Here is a 27,881-nt window from a genome sequence, read left to right on the forward strand (position 1 = left end):
TAAAATACTGGTCCTGGTAAAATACAGGTTTCAACATTTACTACAGTTTGGAGTCACGTGGATTACTTGTGGATTATTGTGATGTTTTTATCAGCTCTTTGGACCCTCATTCTGACGGCACCCATTCACTGCAGAGAATCCATTGCTGAGCAAGTGATGTAATGCTAAATTTAGGCCTAAATCTTGAATGACCAGAAAATGAGTAAACTTTCAGCAAATTTTCATTTTTGGGTAAACTATTCATATTTGGATGAACTACAAAAGTTCATAAACACTGTCAAAATAACTGCAAAATATTCTGATCCACGGCATGAAAGACCTCGGCAGCAGCGAGTAAATGACAGGATTTTCATTTTGGAGTGAAATATCCCTTTAAATAAACAGTGTAGTTCTGTATGGCACAAGATAGATGAAAACTCTGTCATCATTTACCCCCATGTCATTCTTTTTTCTGCAGAACAAAAAAATCAGATATTTTGAAGGTCTGGAATGACATAAGGCAATAAATAATGACAGGATTGTCATTTTTGGGTGAACTATGCCTTTAAGGCTAGAATGAAAGTTTAGACTAATATTCTTGAGTTTTCAGGGACTTAAATATAATCACTGCCACAGGCTCCACAGCCGAGGCCTCACAAAACCAAATCAACTTCAGAATCACACACACAAACAAAGTTTCCCTCTCTTTCTCTCCATACTTGTCTATCTCCATCCTCTCTCTCTCTCTGCCCCCTGTGCATTATTCACCATCTCTGCACCATGACCGCCTGACATGCTGGGAAAGACAATATAAGTGTATCTATGTGCCTGCTTTGTTCCGATACAGAATTCTCCTCTTCTCTTCTCTCTTCTACTTTTCTCTGCTGCCTCATTACCATGTCATATTAAAAAGAGATTCGCTTTATGAAAGCTATATTCATAAAATACACCATAAAAAATAAAACTACAGTGATAAGAGAAATAAAAAATGTCATGCTTCACAAAGGTAAGGTGATCATTATTATTATTAGAAAAGATCATTATTACCACAAAAAGGCAGCCCCACCTCCAAACGCATGCTATTGGCTGAGCCAGAAACAATGTTTTTTTCAGTGTTTAGACTCTTCAGACAGTTAACCAACATTTTTTTCACATTAAGTCTACACACATTAAACATTGAACATATTGCATCACTGCCCCTTTAAAGAGGGTCAACTTTCATTATCATTCTGTCACTGTAAGGTACCATTCACATCATTTCACATAACTGAATTTTATTCAAAAGTCGAAAATCCATTACAAAACCCTCTCATTGATAATGATAAGGCCACATTCTCCATTACTGAGCAAACATCTATTTTCTCTCAGGTAAGACAATAGTGCCCAGACATGTGTGTCATCTGCTGCTGCGCTGATGTCTAATCATTCATAAAAGTCCTATTGAGACTGTAATTGCTTTACATAAGACCGTGAGGTTATTTCAGTATCCACATGAGCTAGTAGATGATTTTATTGCTGTATGAATTTAAAATGTCCTTTTCTTTTTACTCCCATCATCCAGGAAAAAAAACATCTGGGCTGAATTATCTACTATTGTTTGATTTATTTCCCATCTGAATTGACATCTCTGAGTTAAAAGGAGGAAATGACCAAAAATGTGTTTTCAAAATCATCTTTGACTACCGATAAGTGCCACAGGGCTACTGTTCGACATTTAGCATTGTAAAGAGAATTTGGATATTTGGCACAATGCCTGCTTTTTTTCAGTGCCGTCTGAATAAAATTCAGCATAGGCTCATTTGAAAAACATGCCTCTAACTACAACAACTGACTGCAGTTTTCAGTTTAAATGAACACTTGTGGCAGTAAAACACCAGCGATTTTTATTCCTTTTAACCAAATTATGATTACGGGGGCAGATTATTGATAAATAAAGAATTATTTATATGAGGTCTATTGAACAATACTATGTTATGACCTCTAAACACTTTAACCATTGTGCAAAGTTTGTACAACTAAAATATTTTGATGTTTAAATCACATAAGCTCCATATGAATGGCTTTTCTGATGTAGTAAACTTGCTCGGTAGCTCACCTGGTACAGCACTGCACTTGCAATGTGGAACACTTAAAGAAGAATCAAGAGTCATGATAAAAGACTAACAGAAGCAAGCATAACAAATGTGCTTTTATCTCACTTTTGCTTTCATTGCCTGTTAATATTTCTTATTTGAATACCGGTTTGGTTTTGGGTCAGGTTGTGGTATGTTATTTTCAAATGCTATAGAGCTTTAACCTTTTAGTGCCACTCAATGGACATTTCATTTCTGAATTGCTGCACTACGTACAACAGCTAACATAATAAAATGTTACCAAATTTACATTCACCTGTTTTGCATAAAACTGAATGCCATTTCTATGCCACTCAACTGACATTTCACGTTGAAAGTACTGTGAAACTTGCAGCCATTAATATCTACATATTCCATATGAATAGCACTAAAGACAGTAAAGGACACTTTAAAGCTGCCCAAACCTCTGCTTATATATAATATCATTAACTGATGGACTGCAGAGTGCTGGTATGTCCAAACATATTCCTTCATAATGTTAGGACATAAGCCAGAAGACACATTAGGCCCTCTAACTCAGAAATATGTTGGTAATTAACTCGTAAAGCGGAGGTGTTTTAAAATGTCGTAAATTTAACAAAAAGAAGTCCCAAAGGCCATAGCAAATCAAAGATGTTCTTTATGACAGGCTTTATCTCAAGGTTTCAGGCTAGAGAGGAGACGGTAATTGACCTTAGCCGTACGTGTGTGTGTGTGTGTGTGTGTGTGTGTGGACGCCCTGGGTTTCCATGAAAAGTGGAAAAGGATGATGAAGTACTGTCTACAGGTAAAGTAAATTTGCTTTAAGATCTCAGGGTAGAATTTATAGCGGAGGATGAAAAGATGAGATATTGCCATTGAGAGCTTTTTTTTTTTTTTTTTTTTTTAAATTGCTGCATTAAATATTAAGAGCACCACAGTCACTTCAATGGATATTCAGCAATTAGAAACACACACATTATCACCTCCGTCTTCCTGCCCCTGCAGTGGATGAACATTTATCATGAGCGATGTGGAAATATATTTAAATAAATCCACTTTGCTGGAGAGTCAAGCAGATGACTAAACTCTATCCATCATTTGTGCTAGATGGAAGAGAAGAGAAATAATGGATGAGAGATCTCCAAACCTAAATATGTCTGTGCCACAGAGGGTGATGGAGCAGGACAAAAACAGACAGCAGAGGGGAAGATGCAGAGCATTGTATAGGATGCAGGTGTGGAAAGAAGTTAGGAACGAAGGAAGGAATACTAAATGAAAGGATAAACGTATTAATGAATAAACAAAAGAAAGAAAGAAAAATAAACTTTAGATAGAACAATATTATTTAGCTTTTATATGAATCCTGCTAGCAAGTCCATGAAACTGCAGATATTTCCCAGAAGGATTGCAGCAGTGCTGTGGATGAGAGGCTGGACTACAGGAAAGTTATTATAATAGATCCCAAATGTCAACTCCATTTTCATCTTATCCAACACTTCCCACCACACAAATGGCATTAAAATTACAGAGTCAGTATCAGCTGGATATTGGGAGTCTTTCTTTGATCATGGCTTACTTAGGAGGACACATTATTTTCTGGTCAACTTGGCACAAAACTGAGGTATAAGTTGTTTTTTTTGTTTTTTTTAGAAACATAGTAAGATTCGAAATTGTGTGGCTGGCAAATTCTAATGTTTTTGACAGAAATCTTGCATGCTCACCAAGGCTGAATTTATTTGATCAAAAATATAGTAAAAGCAGTAATATTGTGAAATATTATTACAATTTAAAATAGCTGTTTTATCACTGAATATATTTGAAAATGTAATTTATTCCAGTGATCAAAGCTGAATTTTCAGCATCATTACTCCGGTCATTAGTGTCACATGACCCTTCAGAAATCATTCCAATATGCTGATTTGCTGCTCAAGAAACATTTCTTATTATCATCAATACTGAAAATAGTTGTAACTTTCCTGTAGCTCAAATAGTAGAGCATGGCACTAGCAACGCTAAGATCATGGGTTCGATTCCCAGGGAAAGCAAGAGCTGATAAAAATGTATAAACTAACTTGAATGCAATGTAAGTCGCTTTGGATAAAAGCGTCTGCTAAATGCATAAATGTTGTGCTGCTTAATATTTTTTTGCTGAAAATGTGATAGATTTTTTTTTTTCTTTGATGAATAGAAATTTCAAAAGAAAAGTGTTTGAAGTAAAGCCCTTCGTTTTGTAACATTTTAGAAGTCTTCAGTGTCACTTTTGATCAATTTAGTGCATGCTTGCTGAATAAAAGTATTTTAAAAAATCTTACTGACCCAAACTTTTGAACGGTAGTCCATATAAAAAAATACAGGAGCTCATTTTAAACATCTTCAGTGTCACTTTTGATCAATTTAAAGCATGCTTGCTGAATAAAAAAAATCTTACTTCATTAAAAAAAATAAAGAAGTTTCACCTAAACAAAAAATAAAAAAAACAAACAGTGACTTTATACAAATATAGTAAACATGAAAATATTATATTAATACAGTTATTTTGCTTTTAAATAAAATACTCTTGCATATGTCAAAGTTTGACACTGTGCATGGACTCATGGGTAATAATAACTGAAGCAAATCCAATACCAGAACAAGAGCCCTGAAGAGTGTGTGTCCATCCTTTGTCATGACCCAGTAACTTTCCTGCAGCACACAGAACACACACACACACTTCCTCAAACAGGCCTCACCTGACCACAGCACCTCCACACCTGTCTGCTCTAATCAGTGCTGTGTGACAGATATGCACCACTGTGTGTGCGCGCATGTGTGTGTGACAGGTAGACAGTGCCGTCACTTCATAAACACATGTTTTTTCCGACACGCTTCACCTCTCTCCAATCCCTCTGTCTGTCCTGTCCTCTCACTCCCAAAATGCCTCACTGACTGTGATGCGATGAAAGCTGACAGTGATCTACACACAAGCGTGGATCACAAGGCTTTGATGGTTGCTGCAATCAGCTTTATCATTGAGTTCTTTGACCTCTCTCGCTCCTGTTTCCCCTCAAATTCTCCTGCTATATCAGCAATTTTACACAGTTTGGATCGTTGATATAGCTGTAGACGGATTTTGTGGTACCTGAATGCCAATTGGACCCTTACAGACCAAAACTATCAGAACTCACCGGACTGAGGGCGAGAGTCAAAATCGTCTGAGTTGACACGCGGCGTCCAGCTCATTAGGTGGGCTGTAGCTTGAATCTCAAGGGGAGCGTGCAGTGACAACCCAGTGGTTTTGTTCCATTACAGAAAGTTTCCGAAGGTAAAATACAAAAACTAAGTGTTGTGGGGTCTATGTTTGTAGGTTCTGTGCAATGTAAAGTGTAAACATGTCTTATAAAATAGCAGGCGTAAACATACACAGATAGTTGCCAGGTCATTGCTATGTGGTTGCTAAGGTGTTCTGGATTTTATTGTTACATGCTGATGTTGAATACTTAGCTCAAATATCTGCACTAAGTATAAGAGCCATATTGTTTACATGTATTAACATCCTTGTATTTCAGAATAAATATTGAAACAGAAATGCAAAATGTATGTGTGTGTGTTTGTTTCTGTACTCGTACAATGACACCCTCCAGTCTGCTGGTGTATTTTAAAGAGGACACACTTCTGTGTGACTGTATTAGCATACCAATAGAGCTCCTGTGCTGCGGAGCAGAGGAGAAAAATTGAATTGGAAGGACAAGGAAGATCAGTGCTGTCGGCTGGAAGCAACTTCATTGGATCAGAAATGTGTGCGAGTGTGTGTATATATTTAATAGACGGCTACCTGTGGTGAGCTGGCATGAACGCACTGATTATGTAGAACGGCCTCACCTGGACAAGTAAAAATATCAAACAAGCACACACACACACACACACACACACAGCTCACGCATATTCATGGCCAAATATTCTAGAATGAACAAAAAAGCGCAGAAAAAGGATGGTGAAAATTGTCACCTTAAGCCTCCTTTACTACGCATGTTTTTCGCTTTTCTATGTAAAAATGCCAGCTATATGATTTGCAATTCTGCATCATGCTTGCAAACTCAATTCAAATGCAATTTAAATTCAGAAAATTAATTTGAAAATGAATAGGAATCTAAAAGGCATTTTAATTCAAATCTTGCACAACTTGAAGTGCAATGTCTTTACCACTGGAAGCCCAATAGTTTCCAACTGAATTTGTGCAAGACTATGTGTGAACATGCATGCATCCTAATGTCAAAGAGGACCTTGGTGGAGGAAAAGAGAATGAGGGAGTGACAGAGGAGAGGAGAGGTCTCACCCGCTGTGTCATCAATGACAATCCAGCTCCTTCATCACATAACCCTCTCCTGGATCTCTCTCTCTCACACACACACACAGAGAGTGACTTCCTTCACCTGGATTACAGTCTTCCCTACTTCCTAGGGCTCTCTCATCTGCTCCCGTCATCTCATTATCTGTCACTTTATCAGATCAAGAGTGCCTTTGCCTATCTGAGCGCTGCTCCACATGCCACCCTACTGCGCTCATAATTACGCCTGAAAATTGTTCCCACCTATAGCCTTTGTCTCTCCTACTCTTTGCCATCATTCTGCAGTGGAAATGTAACAATCTCAATTATGATTACAACTAACACCTTCACCCCCTCATACATCATATCAAATCATCCCAGTCTCTCCCTATTTCTCCTCAGGAAACTTAACAATAACACGCTCCCATTTGGATTACTACTACTGACTGATAGAGTACTTAAGTGCTGTCTCACTCAAAATATTACAATTTAAAATAACTGATTTCTATTTGAATATATCTGAAAATGTCATTTATTCATCATTCATCATTTTTAGCATAATTTATCCAGTCTTCAGTGTCACCTTCAAGAAATCATTCTAATATGCTGATTTGCAGCATAAAAATTTCTGATTATTTTCAAAGTCGAAAACATTTGTGCTTTTTCATGTTATGCAGCTCAACAAAACGCTCTTAAAATCATCACACACAAACATTACACAAGCCTCAAGGAATCCAATATTCTTTTGTTCAAATAATTATTATAATAACCATATTATAATAAAAAATTCAAAGGGCTCCATTATAATGGCATTGACCTCAGTCCAAATGTTGTTCCAGTTCTGCCTCTCCTACCCCTGCTTTCCTGCCTACACTCAGTCTCTTTCTTTTATTAGAGAAACATACAAGGTATGAAGAGCACTTCCAAACCTTTACTTTGATTCAACCTAAAAGTCTACAAAGCTCATTTCTACAAAAAAAGACCACAGCAGAGCATTTAGCCACCAAGAACACACTACTCTTGCTTTTACAGCAAGAAAAAAAACTTTCCATTCTTGGATTCTTTAGGTGTAAAAGCCAATGTAACAAACAAATAGAATGCCCACTTTATTGCAGTAACTGTGTTCCCTCTGAAGAGTGAGAGAAACATAGAAAAGAAACAACCAGAGACACAAAGTACACTACTTTTGAACTGTAAAAGCACTTTTCTATTCCATTGCTCTTAACCTTCTCCTCAAAGTAAGTTCTAATCATATATGCTGACACTTACCAGCACATTTGGTCCGAGTGATGAGAGGTGGTCCTGGTGGTCCAGTACCACCCTCCCCAGGTCGGGTCAGAAGGACCTTAATCTCATACTCCACATCCGGATCCAAATGCCAGAGCTTGTAGGTTGGCGCATCCACGACGTGCGTCTCAGCCCAGTTTCCAGTGGTGGTGCGGTACTCCACCTCTTTCAGGATGATAGGGCCGTCGCCGATGATGGAGTTGGCGTTTGGTTTGATCCACAAGTAAGTGGCACCGACTGCGAGAAGCTCAGGTGGAGCGATGGGTGTGGGGGGCGCTGAAGAGGAAAAAAGGGATTGTTTACATATTGATTATTATGTACAATCTGTATATCACCACACAATCAACCCTTTACAAAATGGCATCATAGAAAAGGCAAGACTTTTTGCCATTTTATTATCATGTTCCCTTCAAATACTCCTAGGAAATTTTCACATAGAAACTCAGAAGTCGTAATTATTATAAAGTGCATTGAATGTCAGAATAAAAAAAGGTTTTCATATTCCTTTCTTTTGCACATTTAGAACAAAAAGCTTTTTAACACTATAGTGCAAAAAAAAAAAAAAAAAACAATAGATGTGAATTAGATCTATAATCAATGCTTTATCTGCATATTTTTGATTATTCTTCATCAATAGCACACAAAATGTGTACAAACTAATGCATTTACCAAACACCCATTATGATCAATATCAAGCATCTTCAATATACGAATAAATCCATATTTGAAAGCGGTGGAAAGAAGCAATAGAAAGAAATGAATAAAGTGGGTGTGCTGAAATACATCAGCCATTTCTGGCAATAATTTTTCAGCAAATTTAAAAAAGTTGTTGAAAAAGAGCAATTAAGGGCTGTAGAAAGTAATCTCGCTTCACTATTACACTGCATTCAGCAATCTTTTCACATTTGCTTTTGTAGTGCAAAATGGTGAGAGGAAATTGAAGGCTGGAATTACAGAGAAGCATGTGGCCGAAGCTTTGAAGCTCATTAAGGGATATCAGACAGACTTGCTTGGCCGGCAGAATTGTTAGAATAAATGGAATGAAACGTTTCCTGGAATCCCAGTTGAGAAGGTGGGCTATAGCTTTTCCCTAAACACTTAGCTAAGCTCTCTTCCTCTCCCTCTCTCTCTCCATTTCTTCTACCCACTCACATTAAATCCACTGGAGACAGCTTACAGCTTGCACTGCATTAACTTCCTGTCTCTGCCTGTCTCTTCCTTCTTTGTCTCACTGCCTTTGAGCACCTCAGATTCATCCTCAAATCTGTGAAAGGTAAACAATATTTCTTTTTTTCTTTCTTGCTTGCTTCCTTCATTGTTTACTCCCTTCCATTTCCTTCCTTCCACCCCATTTCCTTCCTTGCTTTCCATTTACTTTCTTCATTCCTTCCTTCCTTCTTTTTCTCTCTATTTCCTTCATTCCTCCCTATTTCCTTCCGTCCTTTCTCCCACCATTTCCTTCCATCCTTCCTTCTTTCCATACTTCCTTTCTCCCAATTTCCTTCCTCCCCATTTCCTTCCTTCTTTCTATACTTCCTTTCTCCCCACTTCCTTCCTTCCTTCTACATGATTCTTTATTTCAAGTAAATAAGAAAAAGAACCCTAGCAACCACATAATGGCTTAGCTACCACCCGGAACACCTTAGACCTGGACCAGCCACCCAAACACTTTCTTCATAAAATGTAAAAATTACATTCAAACAATATTGTTTCCCGAATCCTCTCTTTTTCTTTCTTTCTTTCTTTCTTTCTTTCTTTCTTTCTTTCTTTCTTTCTTTCTTTCTTTCTTTCTTTCTTTCTTTCTTTCTTTCTTTCTTTCTTTCTTTCTTTCTTTCTCTCTCTCTTTCTTTCTCTCTTTCTTTCTTTCTCTCTTTCTCTCTCTCTTTCTCAGTTCCCGCCTTCCATCTTCTAATCGTCTTTTTGGCACTCTCTCTCAGCAGGAGAGGGTGCAGACAGACACTAATCCAGGGTTAGAGGTGAGTAGCGGTGCATGAAGGTTCATCCGAGCATGGAAGAGCCACCCAGGCCCACTCTAATGAGAGGCTGCTGTCTCTACTGTGCCATGTAATCAACGGAGCCAGATTACCAAAGCCCATTTACCCACAGCTGATAACCACTGACTCCCTCAGCTGCTCGGAAAGGATACGCTCTGGCTCGGAGAAGAAAGTTTAGACGTGACCTGTCAACCTCTGAAGCTTAAGAGCGTTTACTGCTTGAAATGAAAATGAAGGTATAGGAGAAAATAAAAACGATAACAGAAAGGAAGGAGGACTAATAAAAAGTAAACAGAGATTACCACAGAAAAAAGACAGGAAATATAGGAGGGTAAGAAAAAGTAAAAACATTTTCTGCAAATACTGTCCACCTATAGTCTCTATAATATTCTGTTTTTTTTAAATGAGTCCCTAATTTAATGGATATCTTGACCATTTTATTGCATTTACATTACATTTACATTTATTCATTTAGCTGACGCTTTTATCCAAAGCGACTTACAATTGCTATATGTCAGAGGTCGCACGCCTCTGGAGCAACTAGGGGTTAAGTGTCTTGCTCAGGGACACATTGGTGTCTCACAGTGGATTCGAACCCAGGTCTCTCACACCAAAGGCATGTGTCTTATGAAGTGAAGTGACATTCAGCCAAGCATGGTGACCCATACTCGGAATTCGTGCTCTGCATTTAACCCATCCAAAGTGCACACACACAGCAGTGAACACACACACACCGTGAACATACACCCGGAGCAGTGGGCAGCCATTTTATGCTGCAGCGCCCGGGGAGCAGTTGGGGGTTTGGTGCCTTGCTCAAGGGCACCTCAGTCGTGGTATTGAGGGTGGAGAGAGCGCTGGACATTCACTCCCCCCACCTACAATTCCTTTGGATTACAAGGCTGACTCTCTAACCATTAGGCCACGACTTCCCCACTGCGCCATCACCACCCCCCATATTGGCTAAGGAAACTAATATATGTGTAATACTTAAGCATAGGGGTTTGTTTAAATCTCTAACCATAAGCACGACCAATAATTTACCGTAGTAAATGCCAGTAATAATGACTGCAAAACAAATCATCAACACTTTAGAGTGAAATGAGATATTGCCTATGGATAATGTCTTATTTATCATATGAATGGACTCCAGCGTGTTGTTCATCAAGGTAGCTATCACGCCTAAATTGCAATTTTGAAGTAGTGCCTTTGTTCAAACCATTAATACACTTCCATCCTTTAATGCATTTTCAGCAGGCTTTATGTCAGCACATTGTCCTGGCGTGGGCATTTATGGTCCTGCAGTTGATAAACCCGGCGATTAGTGGAGTGATTTTGGATTGAGCGTTTATGATTGCAGCTGGATTGAAATGAGGTTTGGATACTGCTGATGACTGGCTGAATCTTGGTGATTGTTTGTTGATGATTGGCTGAGTGTTATTGTACTCCGGATGATTTACAAACTATTTTGAGCTTCCAGCCTTGACGATGTGGTTGTTGATTAGCACAGTGGTTTGTGGCTATGTCACTAGAGAGATCAACATATGTTCATTATAGGAATGTTAAAACAGCTGACGTCTATTAATTACTTTGTAGTCCCATTCAGAGCACACATTGCTTAAAATTTTGCAACAGTCTTGACAAAGAAATAAGAAATTGTGGTATCACAACTAATAACAACTAATAAGTGCTTGAATATAGAGAGGGAGGGCTTGTATATAAATATGCTGGCAGTAAAAAAAACAAATAGATGAATGACACAAAGGCTTCAGCTCATCTCACCTACTTCTAAAGTTCTCCATTTCTTATGTCAGTATATTCTCTCAAAGAGATGAAATGAGAATGAGAAATATGCTAGGCTCAGACAGGCTAGACACAACCGCACAGTATGGATACAGATAACAAAAGGAGCATTACCCGTTCACCAGGGGTCCCTTTCACTCCAGGAAAAACCTATTTTCTACAGACATAAGAGGTTTCCTGCACACACTATTTACTATTTCAGGTGTAGAAGTTCATATGTGTGAGAAAGCACAAATCTAAATACTCTTTTATCAAATTCCCTTGATACACAAAGTTCATTCCCATTTCCACTGATACTTTCAGGAATATTAGAAGCAATGTGGCGATTGGAGTCCCTGTGCAGGTGTATGTGTGTCCATGTGGCCAAGCGCCCCTGTAATTTTATACTTTATCACCTGGTGTCCGCAGGGAGGTTTTAAAACCAGCTGGATTTGCGAGAAATCTCCAGAAATCCCACCCTGCTATCTGATCAAAGCCCACCGGGTTTGTCTGATAGCAGAGCTGGAGGAGAGAAAGATGAGCTCCACCGTCAAATGAGAATTTGTAGCTGTGAAACAACAATAATTGCAATCTGGTTTCTCGCCTGTCGGAACAACCAATTCAACAGAAACCGAGAAAGAGCGAATATGGCTACAGTATTAGAAAGTTTAGAAAGATTTCATCTATAACCACAGTGTTTTTTAATATCCACAATTCAACCTGCAAAAACTGCAACAAAAAATGTAAATGCAATAACTGATACATACACATTTGTGCTTGCGTACACACTTGCAGGATGATAAATTAGTATTCATGATTCTATATTATTTTGGCTGTGAATTTATATATGTTCCTTACATACAATATTCAAAAGTTTGGGGTTTTCTCTTACCATGGTTGCATTTATATGATCAAAAATACAGTACGAACAGTAATATTGTGAAATATTATTGCAATTCTAAATAACCGATTTCCATTTAAATATAGCCTAGAAAAGGTAATTTATTTCTGTGATGCAAAGCTCACTTTTCAGCAGCCATTACTCCAGTCTTTGGTGTTACAGTTGGGCTGCTTTATAATTTTGTGGAAACCTTGATACTTTTTTCAGGATGCACTGATGTGTAGAAAGTTCAGAAGAACGGCATTTAATTGGATTTTTGGCAATGATGTAAAAGTCTGTCACTTTTGATCAACTGCATGTTTCCTTGTTCATATTCTAGCTCTACAAACGTTAAACTTCAAGTTGGCTTCACTAAAAGCTCTTCAAATCAGATGAATTTTGCTAGCATAATTGAAAAATAATGTCTCATATGTTACACAACCACAAAGCATTAATAAAATCACAAAAATGTATTGAGCAACATCCTCAGATTTTCATTCCATTTAACAATTGCATCACATTGTGCCAAACATCACAGAAGCACTTCAGAACAATTGCAAAGCTCTCCATAGAACTAGCAAGCTCTCTGCACACCAAGATTACAGCAGCACCCACAAAGATGCATCCTCCATACCTGCAGCCTCATGGGAAACAGTTCCAAGTGACTCACACGGTTGTTTCGACTCATTCGCTTTATTGTTTGGATCAAACCTTGGAAGAATGGCTCAGGGGAAGCAGATGAGAGATGCCAGGAGAGATGCAGTCTGTGCCTTTGACCTGACCCTTATCCCTTGATGCAGTATCTCTTTGGAGGTTTGATTCTCTTTGTCAGGGCGAGGAACTACAATTCCTGCTTTTTTCTTCCTTCCATCTAAAAACTAATTTCCCTTATATTTTTTTATAGTTGTGCATTGGTGTTAGAAAGGTTTCCGTTGGATGCCCTCAAAGAATGCTTTAATCAAAACACCATATTGAGCATTGTAGAAAAGCAGGGTACAAGCAAAATACAGAGGAGGAACGCTGTAAACATACAAGCGCAGTAAGAACAGCGTGAGAGGAGTGAAAGCTCTTCAAACCCTCTTTCACAAGAAGTACATTCAGGTCTGGACAAATAAAAGCAATGCACGGGAACGAACGACAAGAAAGGGAGAGAGTGAAAATAAAGGAGGAGGCGTCTTTTGCTAGACTGAATTCACAAACCCGCCGCTGTTCAAAGATTGCATGCTGGGGACACCTGTGCATAAAATTCTAAATTCTGCTCCAGAAACATCTCTGGACTCAGTGAGACGTAAAACACAAAACACACACACAAATATCTGTTCCAACATCTAGTGAGCTGCCTTACTGTATGCTGCCTACATAGGCATCCTAAATGGAGCCTCATAATATCAGAAATGCAGACCCATAATGGAAAACTGACTGTAAGAGATGGCAGTTTACATTAGTGTTTACTACAGAATACAACACAAACTTGCGTTCATGCATTTGCATAGTGTAGGTTTCGGGCCTATGTGACCAATTTGGAACAAACAACAAATGTTCAGTTGCTACACAAACAGTGCTGCTTATGTGAAGCACACAATAAAAGTACTCACAACTGCTGCCAAGACCTTGATTAGCATGATGCAAAGCAGCTTTACAATTATGATTTTAACTTTTATAATATCTTAATATCCTCACGTCTTATAGTGGCATTTCGGCAATTAGAGCTGGGAAATATTATGGTTTACATTTTTGTTGTTATACAAGCAGTTGAGATATGCTATATATAATATATATATATATATATATATATATATATATATATATATATATATATATATATATATATATATATATATATATATATATACAGTGCGGCAAATAAGTATTTGATACACTGCCGATTTTTCAAGTTTTCCCATTTACAAAGTAAATAATCGTAGGTACACCTCAACTCTGAGAGACAGAATATTAAAAAAAAATCCAGACAATCACATTGTATGATTTTTGAATAATGGCTCTTTAAACAGAAAGGCACAACATTCCTATAGCCACTATACTGAGTCTTATGATTCTTCCATTTTTTTTTTTTTTTTACAAGTGGTCTGTCTCACATTCCTTATACTCTCTCTGCAGCCTTTGTGTAGGGAGCATACCTGCGGTGTCTTATAAGGCTTTCTAGGTAGGCAGCTGACTAGGTTTTGGAAACTGAACAACTGTATTCCTATGAGATGGAGAGCCTGTGAAAAAGCTATGTATTTCAATGCACATATGCGGTATATACTTTGAAGTGCCGGGTACTTGGAGAGCAGTGCATCAAGAGGCTACGGAATACAAACTAAATAAATAAATATTCACACAGACAAATAAAGTGGCTGCAAGTGTTTGAAGTGCTAACTCTTTGGCTCCTGCTTATCTGGGCTGTAGTATTACTGCGCTCTAATCCATCTCTGTAGTGAAGGTCGCTCGCAGGCAGTCTACGGACACACACACAGACTTCCAAAATCCTTCACTAATACTTCTCTCTGTCTGTGTGTTGATAACACAGTGCTTTCTGCATCACCATCACACACAGAAACAACTCTCGCAAAAAACACGCACAGACCAGCGATGTTGGCAGACATTTAGGTACGTGTTGAAACTCTACACGCACAAGCTGCAAACTCACCGTATTTCCATCCAATATCCTGAAACCACCCACAAGCTCTGTTCCAAAACCTAGGAAGCTTTCTACTTAGACTGACTTCTAAGGTAACATGGAATCTCACTTAAAAAAAAAACCTTCAACATAGGCTGAAAATCTGCACAGTACATGTCACAAAGCAGCAGCTCACAATTATTTCCAATAGAGTTTGATATTTGATTGTTACAAGTAAAACATAAATTAAATATAACAAAATACATTAAAAATTAAATCTGTAAAGAACAAATGGAATTTTGTATTCAAATTTAGCCCAAAAGAGCTTAAAAATCTTTAACGACTTAATTTGAATGAATGAATGAGGCATTTATATAGCACTTTATTGTGTATTGTTGTACACCCAAAGCGCCTTACATACAAAACGTAAGTGGGAAAAAACGCTTGAAAAAGTATCATCCAGGCATGTTCATGCTATTGTACTATGCATTATAAAACAAAACAAAATAAAATAAAATGACAACTGCTTTTGCGCTGGAAATCAAAAATACATCTCATTTATAAAAGAAGAGTTTTTTGTTATGCTATAAAGGACAATATACAGAATTCAGAATTGAATTGAGAAACATTCTGCAGTCTACTGCATTCTTTTACAGTAGGTTAATATTCCCCACATGCCCTTCATCAACTACACGGACATCATACTAAACAGAGACTACAGAGAATCGATCCAGATTACGCCCTGGAGTTCAGTCCCAGATTACAGCTGTCACCTGTCATTAGCACCTCTACCTGAGGCCATCCCTCTGTCACACTATACTGTATTATTCTCTTTCATTCACTCTCACATGAAAAGTCCAACACTGACCAGCAGCATATCAATAAGGCCGTACTGGACACAGTCATTCGCACAGAACTTGCTGTTATTCTGCTGATGTGAGTCTGTGGTGTGGTGTGGATGAAGGGCCTCTGGGGGCCTCCTGTCTTGTCAGAGGCAGAGAGGTGTTTCATGAACCATGGGGACGCCAAGACCTGCATGCTAACTAGCCTAGCGCACTGCCTCCGCCACACTGAGAGGTTACTGCGCACAGGCCTGTGATTCACTGAGAGATTGCGAAGATTCAAGAAGATTTCATATTTATATCAGAATAATGAATTCAGTAAGGCTTTAAGAGATTTCTATAAACATATGGTAATTGTATTCATTTTAATCTATGATGAAAATAGGACCATGCCAGCTAAATATATACAAACACACACACGTCTGGCTATATATATATATATATATTTATCTTTCCTATGGGCAGCACTTTCCTGTCATTACTCTTCGTTTCTGTCTCAGACACATTTGGAGGTACAATAATTTTCATCTGCTTGTATTATCATCTTTATTTCCTTTTTTCCTCTTCTATTCCTGTTTTCTTTAGCTCTACTTCAAGCCTATGTGGTGTCAAAGCTCCCCTGTTTTTCATATTTAATGTATGCTAATCTGTGTTAAGTAATAATATTCATTCTGACAGTCATTTCACTCTCTCATGTCCTCTCACAATCTCACCATGATGCAATTTTAACCCCAAACCCTCTGTGTATATATATATTTATTTTATTTTATTTTAAATTACTTACCCTAAACATTTAAATGGTAGTGCATTCATGGATTGTACAAAACATATTAAGCAGCAAAAATTATTTTACCATATTTTTGAACAAATAAATGCAGCCTTGGTGACCATAAGAGACTTCTTTCTTTCAAAAACAGTTGTAATTATTGCAAACATTTGACCGATATATATCAAGTCAATTTTGGGGGAAGCAGTATGTCAACCACCAAGATCCAAACCGATATTAATGGGTTTTCCCACCTCCCAAATCCTAATTTAACCCATAGATTTTTTAATAACCTGTGCAAATGGTTTCTTCCAGAATGAATCTAAAAGTTTTCTTTCTCCCACATCTCTCGCCCTTTGACACTGTGATGCAAATGTGTATAAATGGGCTAATAAGGCACAGAGGGTTTTGGGTTAAAATTGCATCAGGGTAAGATTGTGAGAGGACATGAGAGAGTGAAATGACTGTCAGAATGAATATTACTTAACACAGATTAGCATACAGTAAATATGAAAAACACTTTGACACCACATAGGCTTGAAGTAGAGATAAAGAAAACAGGAATAGAAGAGGAAAAAAGGAAATAAAGATGATAATGCAGGCAGATGAAAATTATTGTACGTCCAAATGTGTCTGAGACAGAAACGAAGAGTAATGACAGGAAAGTGCTGCCCATAGGAAAGATAAATCACAAAAGACATCTCAATTGTTGCTCATAGACTAAAAGAGATAAAATAGACAGCAAATTCAGAAGTCTACTTCATCCTAAGAGAAAAAAATACCGGTTTAGCAGAACCAAAATGTATCTTAAAGTTTAAAGGTCCTATGACATGCTGTTTTTTGGATGCTTTTATATAGGCCTAAGTGGTCCCTAGTACTGTATCTGAAATCTCGTTCCCGAAATTCAGCCTTGGTGCAGAATTTCAGCCACTACGAGCCAGTCCCAAAATGAGCTTTCCTTAGGACGAGCCATTTCTGTGTCTGTAGCATTAAATGCTAATGTGAGGAGAGAGGCGGCCACGGTACCATGCACTAATGTTGACAGTGGATCGCAATGGCTCATACACGCAGTCCTTCAAGCTTTTCAGTTTGACCCAGAATTCGATCCGGATGGAGAAGCACCGGATGAAGAAGTTGCAACTCTGCGGCTACAGCAGGACATCTCCGAATAGTTAGTTTAAAATATTGTGTCTAGATACGGTCAGTGTTTCCCACACATAGACTTTACCTGGGCAGACTGCAACAATATCCACCGCCCGCTGCCATCAGCTCCCGTGTCTCACACACACGAGCGTGACTTTAGAACAATATTTAGTAACTTTCAGACCCTTTAGGCGGCTTTTTCCCATAACGAGTACATACTAACAAACCTAGCGACTTAAAAGAAAAAAAAAAAACCTTATCATTCATTTGGAAGATGACGGTCGCTCGGTCGTAGCTCATTTTCTCATGGGCGGGCAAAGCAGAGAAAGGGGAGGTAACCTTTCCCCGTATGACGACATAAGGGGAAGATTCCAGATCGGGCCATCTGAGCTTTCATTTTCTCAAAGGCAAAGCAGGATACCCAGGGCTCGGTTTACACCTATCGCCATTTCTAGCCACTGAGGGACCATAGTCAGGCTAGGGTAACTCATATTAATGTTAAAAAACCTCATAAAGTGAAATTTTCATGCCATGGGACCTTTAAAAATGTAGTGAAAATGCCATGCGATTCAGGCTCAATTAGTTGCAGAAGTTTTACACTTAAGGTTAGGAGTTTAGAACAAACTAACCAGACTGTTTGAGGAATATCTACTCTACTGCCTTCCAAGTACTGCAATAAAACATAATTGTGAACTCATTAAAACTCCTGAGCTACGAAAGAGCAACCTGTGAGCAATAAAATGTTACTGTGGCTGAGAAAGCGATCAAAAAAGAGATACAGGCACGCATAGGGGAAAAATATTTACAAAGGAAATCCTGAGAGAGCAAAAGCAAACACAAATAATAGAGACATGAGAAGAAATAGGCAAATAATGGGACTTTCTCCATGGTCACCAGCAGGAAGGTACCCTCACATCACAATTACTAGCACATCTCTCTATGCCATCAGCTGGTGGTTATTAATGACCCCTGCACCCCTCTGTGAGCACCCAATTTATAAAACTCACCGTTTTAATCTTTCTCAGTGTGTGTTACTCCCCCGCGCTCCCTCAGCCTGCAAACACACTCATACGTTCAGTGGCTGACACCTTTATGTAGGATTGAGAATGCAATGGCCAGTACTTACAGTTCAGCCACCTGCCCAAAACTGAGCACGCTTACTCGTATTTACACCCCAACCTTCTCTCTTTTTATTTTTGTTGCTTAACCGGCAATACAACTTATCCACAATATTCCTAATATAGTCTTTTATGGTGTTTCCCTTCTTTTTGAAACTTGACCGACATGGTACTGTACATTAAAAAGAGCGTTAAGACACTTTTGTGGGAAAATGGAGGAAAAGCTTTGACTTTAGTGAGATTTACGCTTAAAACAAAACAAAAACTATTTGACAATTTATTTTATATATTCAGGTATTTTCTGATGTATACACAACAGTTCAAATGTTTGGGGTCAGTAAATTTATATTTTTATTCAGCAAGTTAAAAAGTTAGCAAAAATGCTGTTATTTTGAACTTTCTATACATTACAAAATCCTGAAAAAAATCAAAGCTTCCATAAAAATATTAAGCAGCACAACTTGTTTTCAACATTGATCATTATAAAATACAGAACATACAGAATTACCAAATTTTGCCATAAGTTAAACACATTAAGGTTCTGCAATATATAAATATATTGTGGAAACTTAAATTCCTGTAGAGCTGCTTTGCAACGATTTGTATCGTAAAAAGCACTATACAAATAAACTTGAATTGAATGGAATTGAATAAAAAAATATTTCTTGAGGAGCAGATCAGCATACTAGAATGATTTATGAAGGATCATGTGACACTGAAGACTGGAGTAATAATGCATCACAGGAATAATTTACAATTTAAAATACAGTATATTTATAAAATATTTAATAATATTATTGATTTAAAGCCTAGCGCGAAAAAGTGAAACGACTATCGGACGCGATGGCACGCTGGAATAAAACAACAGATTCCTATGGATGCTTCCACATAGACTGCAAACATTCGCGCACCAAAAATGCGAATGTTTTTTTTTTCGAACCAGTCCAATGAATCGTTTCAGTTTCGCAAAGCGAAAACATGTCACGTCCAATAAGATTTGAGCATTACATCACATGGCCAGAGCAACTGCTGCAACCTAAAAGGTTGACGCGGTGGCGCTAAAAGCTCAGGCTGAATTGAGCACGAGCGTAAAAACACAGAAGTAGAGGACTTTCAACCAACATACAAAGAATATGGATGTCGAGATGTGGTTGTCGTTGATGTCTGAACATAGAGAACTTTTTGACAAAAGTCACACCGACTACAAGAACCAGGACAAAAAAGAAGTTTTGTGGCAAAGGATCGCGGAGAAAATTGCCATTGATGGTGAGTTTGATATCTTTATATTGTATAGTATAAGCTTTGATGTAGTTCGGTCAGCGCCACCTAGGGTGTAGGCGTCAGATTGAAGATGGAGACATTCGTTTCGCCACTGATGTGAATACTCAATTAGCCAGACATTCGTTTTGCTTTTTCGCATCACTGCCAGAGACTTTACTGTGTTGTTGGTCAAATAAATGCAGCCTTGGTGAGTGAAAGAGACTTCTTTCAAAAACAATCGACTACAAACCGTTGAATAGTAGACAACAACAACAACAGTAATAACTTAACTAAATTTAATGGCATTTATGCTTAAAACAAGAAAAACTCTTAATTACTAACGAGGTAAGAACAAGAAAAACACTGCCAATGGAGTATGAGAAATATACTTAATCGAGCATAATTTTACTTCTCCAGTGAATTTATCTTGCATTAGGGATGTTAAGGCCAAAAAACTGATTAAGAAAATAATATCTCTGCAGGTCCACTTAGTCTGCATTTCTTCAGTTATAACAGGTCAAATTTTTGGCCTTTTCAGCTCAGCTCCCGTTATAAGTTACGCCCCCAGCAAGTTCTCTTTATTAATTGTCAGTGTCTGGCTGGAACGATGCCACTCATGCCATACACACTGCCCCCACCTCCTCCCCCTGGACTGAATCCCTGGCCCCGTATGCATTAATTAATGCATATTTCATTTAGCATGCCTGTGCTGTGCAGCATATTGCCTTCCACTCCATTCATTTCCCCAGGGAAATGATGTTATACATCACCCCTCTGTTGGCTTCCCTAATCACACACACACAGTACGCAGACGCATCCACACACCTCTGAATTCCCAGGATGACACTGGACCCTCTGAGCACCTGAGGCGCTCACAGCCTGAGGGATATTACCCCAGCGTGCACCACCCCTCCCAGGACGTGCTCGGCAAAGCCAGATGGCAGTGATCGCTGGCAGAGCAGGCCACAAACACACTGCTCGAGAAGCACGATCACGCTGCCACTATATGTGACACCTCTGTTAGCTTCTAGATTTGGCATGTTAATCAGACACATACTAATACTACAAAGATGGGTCATTACTGTACAAGAAAATCTGATCGGATGAGTCACAGATGATGATTATACTCTAAATCAATCTACAATTTCACATACTAATAAGCTCAAATAAATGACTGTATATTACCTGGTGAAAAATTGTTGTGATTTATAATAAATAATCATAGTTTTTTAATTGAACATGGCCATCTTATATAATGTGATTAAACCATTTCATTATAAACCATGAGAACTTAGAATGATTTTACCATGATTAATGGGGTTTCAGACACTAAAGTTTGGCCTTGTGTATAACAAAACCATTTACACTATGATGCATACAATATCAACAAATAGACAAATCCTTTCTTACATATGACTTCAAAGAAATACAAAATACTCTGTCTAGGTTCAAATTCAAAATTTAAAATTGTGTGCTACAAAGACTCTTTACATATAAATAAAGGGGTGACATTGAATTGAAATTTTGTGAAAAGCCAATTTAACTACTCCATTTTATCATGATTAAGGGGACATCATTTTTGAAAATATTTTTATAAATATTTATTTATTTTTGAAACACTAAATGTGATCTGACCATTAATTTACACATTAGTGGCATTTAATAAAATTAGGAATTCAAGCATAATAGAATAAATCACTGCTTGACATGACAGATAACAGCCTTGACAATAGAGTACCTGCATGCCTCATATTGCATCGCAGGATAATGATTCAATAAACTCAATAATCAACTGTCCTGTGCTTTGTGTAGCTTCATAAGATGACAATGATAAGAGAATATATCCATTTGCACTTGAAATTCATATCATTAAAGTTATATAACGAATCAAACACTACTATTCAAACATTTGGGATTAGTAAGACTCCTATTGCTCACAAAGGCTGCACATATTTGATTAATTATTATCTATCTATCAATATGATCTAATATTTTATTATTTTAATTATTTTGAATAAATTTTATCTAATTTATTCCTGTGATGCAAAGCTGAATTTTCAGCATCATTACTCCAGTCTTCAGTGTTACATAATCCTTCAGAATCATTCTAATATGCTGATTTGCTGCTCAAGAAACATTTATGATTATTATCAATGTGGAAAACAGTTGTCCTGCTTAATATTTTTGTGTAAACCAACATTTTTCAGGATTCAACGAATAGAAAGATCAAAAGAACAGTATTTCTTTTGTAACATTATAAATGCATTTACTGCCACTTTTGAACATATTAGTGAATAAAACTATTAACTAAAAAAAAGTTTAAAAAAACTTTTGAACACTAGTCTATTCATATAATAGGGTCACATCACATTTGCAATCTAAAACACACGTTTAAGTTATGAACAGTAAATGCAAACTATTTTAGGTACAAACAAACAATTCAATGATGTTTGTGAAGTTTTTACCGGGTTCTGAAGTTTCTATCATTTTATTTTTTTCCCCAAATGATCCTGGGACAACCAGGTCTTACAGAGCAAATACAGGACTTGAAACTGTCCCGCAGTGCTCGCTCTAGCAGCGACAGCAATGCTAAATCATCTGCAAAGAGAAGCTTTAGATCTGCCGTCATGCTGGGTACACCTGGGAACTCCAGTGGTTCCAACTGTAATGCAGGTTTGTCAGGCCTTAAACTTACTTTTACTGAGTCAAAGATTCAGTTCTGTTTGAATGATTCTTTGACTCAGAATTTAATCTGCACAGACAACTGCACGCAAGTCAAATACATATCTTTTTGAACCACTGGTGCTAGATGGGACAATCAGTTTGGTCTAACAATGGCAGAAGGGGTGCAAGAAGTGTTTGGGAAACCTATTTGAAAACATTAATAACTTCTGCAATTCCACTAGTGGCACAGCAATTACACACTTCACCTTAAATGATTAGTCAATTACATTATAGCCCAGTCTTCCTTAAAAATCATTTCCTACAGTCTTCTCATTATTATTCATAGATATTCATACATTTTTACATTTGAATAGACACTGATACATACAATCCCATATGGATGGCTTTTTATGCATGGCTTCACAGAAATCCTCTGTTTAAGTTCACAGATTATTGAACGGATAGCCTAATTTTAGCATATTTCTAATAAATGGATTGATTAAATATGCTTAACAGTGCCCAAATGTTAATTTAACACTGTTAGCACTCACATATACCTAATCTGACTTTGAAACTTTGAAAATACATTGATATATTGCATATCAGCCTAAATTCAAACTGAACAGATTGTGAGCTACAAATGCACTGTACATAGAAATAAAGAGGGAATGTTGAATTATTGGCCAAAAGATGTTCTATTACTTTGTTCAAATCCATTTTACCTAATCTATTGCTATCGGAAATGAAGAATAGCAGCTTCTAATAAAGACTAAGGACAATTACTGATGACTCTATAGTGATTAAGGGATTTAATCATGTCTTTGTTCCAAAAGCAGCACTGACAAACTGTTGGATTTTAGTTATTTCTCCTTTTTTACTTCCAAGTGCCCAATGGGCTTGAATCCCAGACCAATCTTATCAGGGGTAAAGAGCACCACAAAAGGTGTTTTTGGCCATGCTATGTCACACACTGCACAGCTACAACCAAACAGATGCTAGCATTTCTCTCAAGTCCAGTGACCACATGCTAACAAGCCTTGCAGAAAACCAAAGTTTTTTGTTATTTCTGCTTAAGTGGGAAAATGCTGTGTACCAAAGCTGAGGCTCTACCCCATTATCTTAAGAAACAGAGGAGAATCAAGGCTTCTGTACTAGTCGTTAGCAATGCTAGCTGAAATAATGAACACTCTGTGGGTCACAATTCAGGAGGAATCCTGCTGCTGACGGCTGATGCGGGCTATAAATGCTGTTTTTTGGGCTGTGGACTTGCTTTGTGTGTGTGTGTGTGTGTTTTGGCGAGCATCTCTCAATGTGCACGCCACCATTTGAAAGCCAATGTCCCTGAACACTGGACCACATTTATGAAACGTGAGCTATGGCAATTTGCATAAAATCAAAGTAAACTTTCTGCATACGTTTTTCAGGTAGTAGACAACGAGAATGGAAAATTTACATTGATAAAAAAAAGGTTGAATCATTCTAACAAAATCACTATTTCTGCTTGAATTTTCTAAATAAAATAAATAAAATAAAATGGTTAAGAAATGTAATGAACAAATCTAAAATCAAACGACACTAAATCCAAATAACTGATTCTAACATTTTATTGAACTTAACTCATTTAAATTCTAGTAATCAGAAGATACACTGCATGATAATAATGTGTATGCAATATTTTATAAATATATAATGTATAACAATTGCATTAATATTATAATTATTATTAAGAAGAACAATTGTTTGGTTGTATTCAAACACTGTTAAAAGTGCAAATGTTACTATAAAACATTGAATTTTATTTAATATTAATACATGTTAATATTAAATTACATATTACTATCAAAACATTATTATTACTATTATTACATGTGCACCTTTAACAGTATGTTTTGAACATAGCCAAACAACCCAAAGAAACAAACAAAAAAAACACTTCCTTTTTCTTTGCTGTGATTGGCTGATCAACATGAGGAGGCTAGCTATTGTCATAGACACCGTCTATTATGCAATAGATTTGAATAGGTCGGAATGAACTCTTTATGATGCCAAGTATTAGCCAGACTGATGACAATAGTTTTTGACAACTGAAAAACGTATCAAATACTACATGTACAGGCCCAAAAGCAATTGCATCATCATTAAAAATTAACATTCACATTTTAGTTCCTTTGAAACCAGTGGCATCAATGCTTTCAGGTATCTATACGCACCTTTGACGCTGAGTTCAGCATAGTTGGACACTCCAGATCCTCCATCTGAACGAATGACGCAGCGGTAACGGCTGGTGCTGCGCTGTGACGTGTCCGTTACGCTAACGGTGGCGGAGAAGCGCCGATGGTTCACCACTCGGGTTACCATGAGAGATGTGTCTTTACCATTCCATTGCTGAAAAACAGAAATATAATCATTCTTGCAAGTGACAATAAGCACACATAATGTGTTTTACAAGGTGGACCATAGTCCTACATCAAGACAGAGGCACAAGCTCTGCACTGTGCACAATAAGAACCGGTGTTATGTCTTCATGTCTCGTAGCTGTAGCACAGGATAGATGGAGGCTTACAGTCTCCAGCCAAGGGAAAAAGTAATTTTATCCAAGACTTCATGGACACAGACACTGGCTTAGAAACCCTGCTGACAAAAATCTCTAACAAGTTATTAAGTTTCCTCAAGCAATGTGTCTCGGGACCAAGGTTCAAAACCTCCCAATGCAAATGAAGTGAACGTTACACGCACATACATAATAGAGATGCTCAGGGATAAAAGCAACATTTTGAGCAAGGACACTGAAAAAACGAAATGACTGTCATTTATTTAAAATCTTATATTGGTCTAACTGAAAAGCTTGGCTGGTTTAAACTTTGTTAGTTCAGTTATTCAGTTAAATATAACGCTTATTTTAAAAATCAAGGTCTTTCAAAGATGTCTTTATTTGCTGTAAGTAACCTAAATCAAACACGCATATATATTTTGACTTACATTAAGTTGGATTATGTCTAAACAAAAAGGTATTTATAATAAATAATCTTTGTATGATTATTTTTGTCTTTGAGAAAAGAAATAAGGTTTCAACCAAACCATAAATATAATGCGAATAATTTTTGCTGTAACTAAATGGGTCCAAAGTATTTTTTTTTTCAGTGCATAATCAAACCAGGTTTAATATGTCACTGAATGTTTCTATAGGTATTTTAGTTTCATTTAACCAGGATTTAAAAAAAAAAAAACTCTTGAGATTTAAAATCTCTTCTGCAAGCAGCTCCTGACCAAAGGAGGCAGCACATAGTTTAACAAAATAAGAAATAGCACACACAAAACATAATGATGATAAAAAATGTATGTTTTTTTTATTTTAGTCCCTTTATGTGAGATTATATGTGAATGCATATTTGTGAGGTTGTGTGCATGACTCACCTGTAGCCAGAGTTTATCATGTTGTGACCATTTGCCTCCAGCAATACACTGGAAGGTGGCGTTCTGTCCCACATTCACCTCGACATTCTGCAGCCGCAGAAAATGTGGCGTCTTGCCTACCAAACACACACACACACACACACACACACACACACACACATATACCTTCAAAACTCATCCTACAACATCCATACAAATCAAATAAAGCGCATGCTCCAAAGACACTGGTGGTCAACTATAAAGTCGCCCAAAAGTATTTCCACACTTAAAAAGGTGCAGCTTTAACTATGAACATGTTTTTGTGAATATATTTTTGTGACATTTTTAGCTAATAATTCTATGTGAAAAGGATTTTGATAATGAATAAAATGCTTATGAATTCAAACTTTTTTGGAATGACGTCCAACGAATAATCATGCACAGTAAGTCCAGGGGTTATGTTCACTTCTAAAATATGAATTAACCTAATTTCTTCATTGGCACTGCTGGCTTTACATTAGTGACACAGAGATATCTTGGACAATGGAAGTCAAAGGCTAAAGTTCTCCCGTCACAACAAGAATTATGTGGGCCTGAAGTCTGAGCGCTCAGCTCTGCAATCTGTCTCCCTCTCTCTCTCTCTCTCATCCTCAGCATAGACCTGCTTGTTTGCTGGCCTTTTCCATCTCTGTTCAACCCTCGATCCACATGAAGTCTTTTCACAGGAGTTGACAGACTGAACTCCTACAGCGTAGCCAAGACTGTGAAAGTAAGCAGGCGCTGTGTGTGTGTACTCACGGCAAGGGTGGGCCAAAACGTGCATCTCATCCACTGCGATGAACCCCGGATGCCCCTGTACAGATACTGCCTCAAAAATAACCTAAACGAGAGAAGAGGGGAGAGGAAATCAAGTGTTTAAATCAAATCAGCTTGTTAAAGTCTGAACTGAGATGCTGATTTTATTTCAAGCATTAAAATATTCAAATTGGTAAATCAACAGGAGAGATATTTAACTGTAAAACCACCTACAGCGTCCCCAAACACTTAAAAATGGTTGAATGTCAATGCATCTTGCATTAATTTTAAAGAGAGATAGCACAAGAAAACTTTTAAAAGACATCTGTTAATCTGCACTGAAACTCTGTAAACACAAATCCAAGCACACACATATGGTACTGGCATGGTTTGCATGGCATACTGTACATGCCATGTGGTGAGGACATGTGTGGTCTGAACAATGCCCTCTCTCATAAAGCTGCCAAGGACTGGAAGTAGATTGCCAAAACCTGGACACAGGATGCACTTGAGTCCCTGGCTTCCCAAAAAGGCCTCACTGTGACCAGTCAAGAGACTCAATCTACTCGAACAGATTCAATTCTCACCATGTTATTCAGGGTGAGACTGTAGAGACTTAAGGTGTGTTTGTGTATTTGCACAAACCACAACCAGAGAATGTCACGTTTTGGATCAGAAATGTTGTGGAAACTGCTTTCAGTGGCTTTAGCTCAGTGTTGTTGTTGTTTAGATCAATTGTCAATCCTAGAAAAGAGCAGTTTGAATATCCTGCCACAAGAAAGTTACACAGGTTTGGAACGACATGAGTTTGACCAACTAATGACAGTATTTTCAATTTTGAAAGAGCAAACCCTTTACATTGTCATTTTATCATCCTTGTCCCTACTCAAGGACATTGCTGTATTCTTCATTTATTCACAACATTATGGCTTGACTCAAATGATGTCTAAAACTGTCAGGACATG

The 27,881-nt window shown here is 37.6% G+C and overlaps 1 protein-coding gene across 1 annotated transcript in view; it reads right to left on the reverse strand.

Moving 5' to 3' along the window:
* The window catches only part of LOC306844805 (receptor-type tyrosine-protein phosphatase T-like), a gene marked incomplete at its 5' end in the record, with an annotated part of 223,783 nt that overhangs the window by 121,128 nt on the left and 74,774 nt on the right, over nt 1-27,881 (reverse strand). Inside the window, 4 exons of the mRNA XM_079377179.1 lie at nt 7,645-7,938; nt 24,939-25,113; nt 26,143-26,258; nt 26,920-27,001. Coding sequence (XP_079233305.1) covers nt 7,645-7,938; nt 24,939-25,113; nt 26,143-26,258; nt 26,920-27,001 — 667 coding nt within the window. The remainder of the gene's footprint in view (nt 1-7,644; nt 7,939-24,938; nt 25,114-26,142; nt 26,259-26,919; nt 27,002-27,881) is intronic.

Source organism: Barbus barbus, assembly GCF_936440315.1.
Source record: "Barbus barbus genome assembly, chromosome: 25".
Classification (NCBI taxonomy): domain Eukaryota; kingdom Metazoa; phylum Chordata; class Actinopteri; order Cypriniformes; family Cyprinidae; genus Barbus; species Barbus barbus.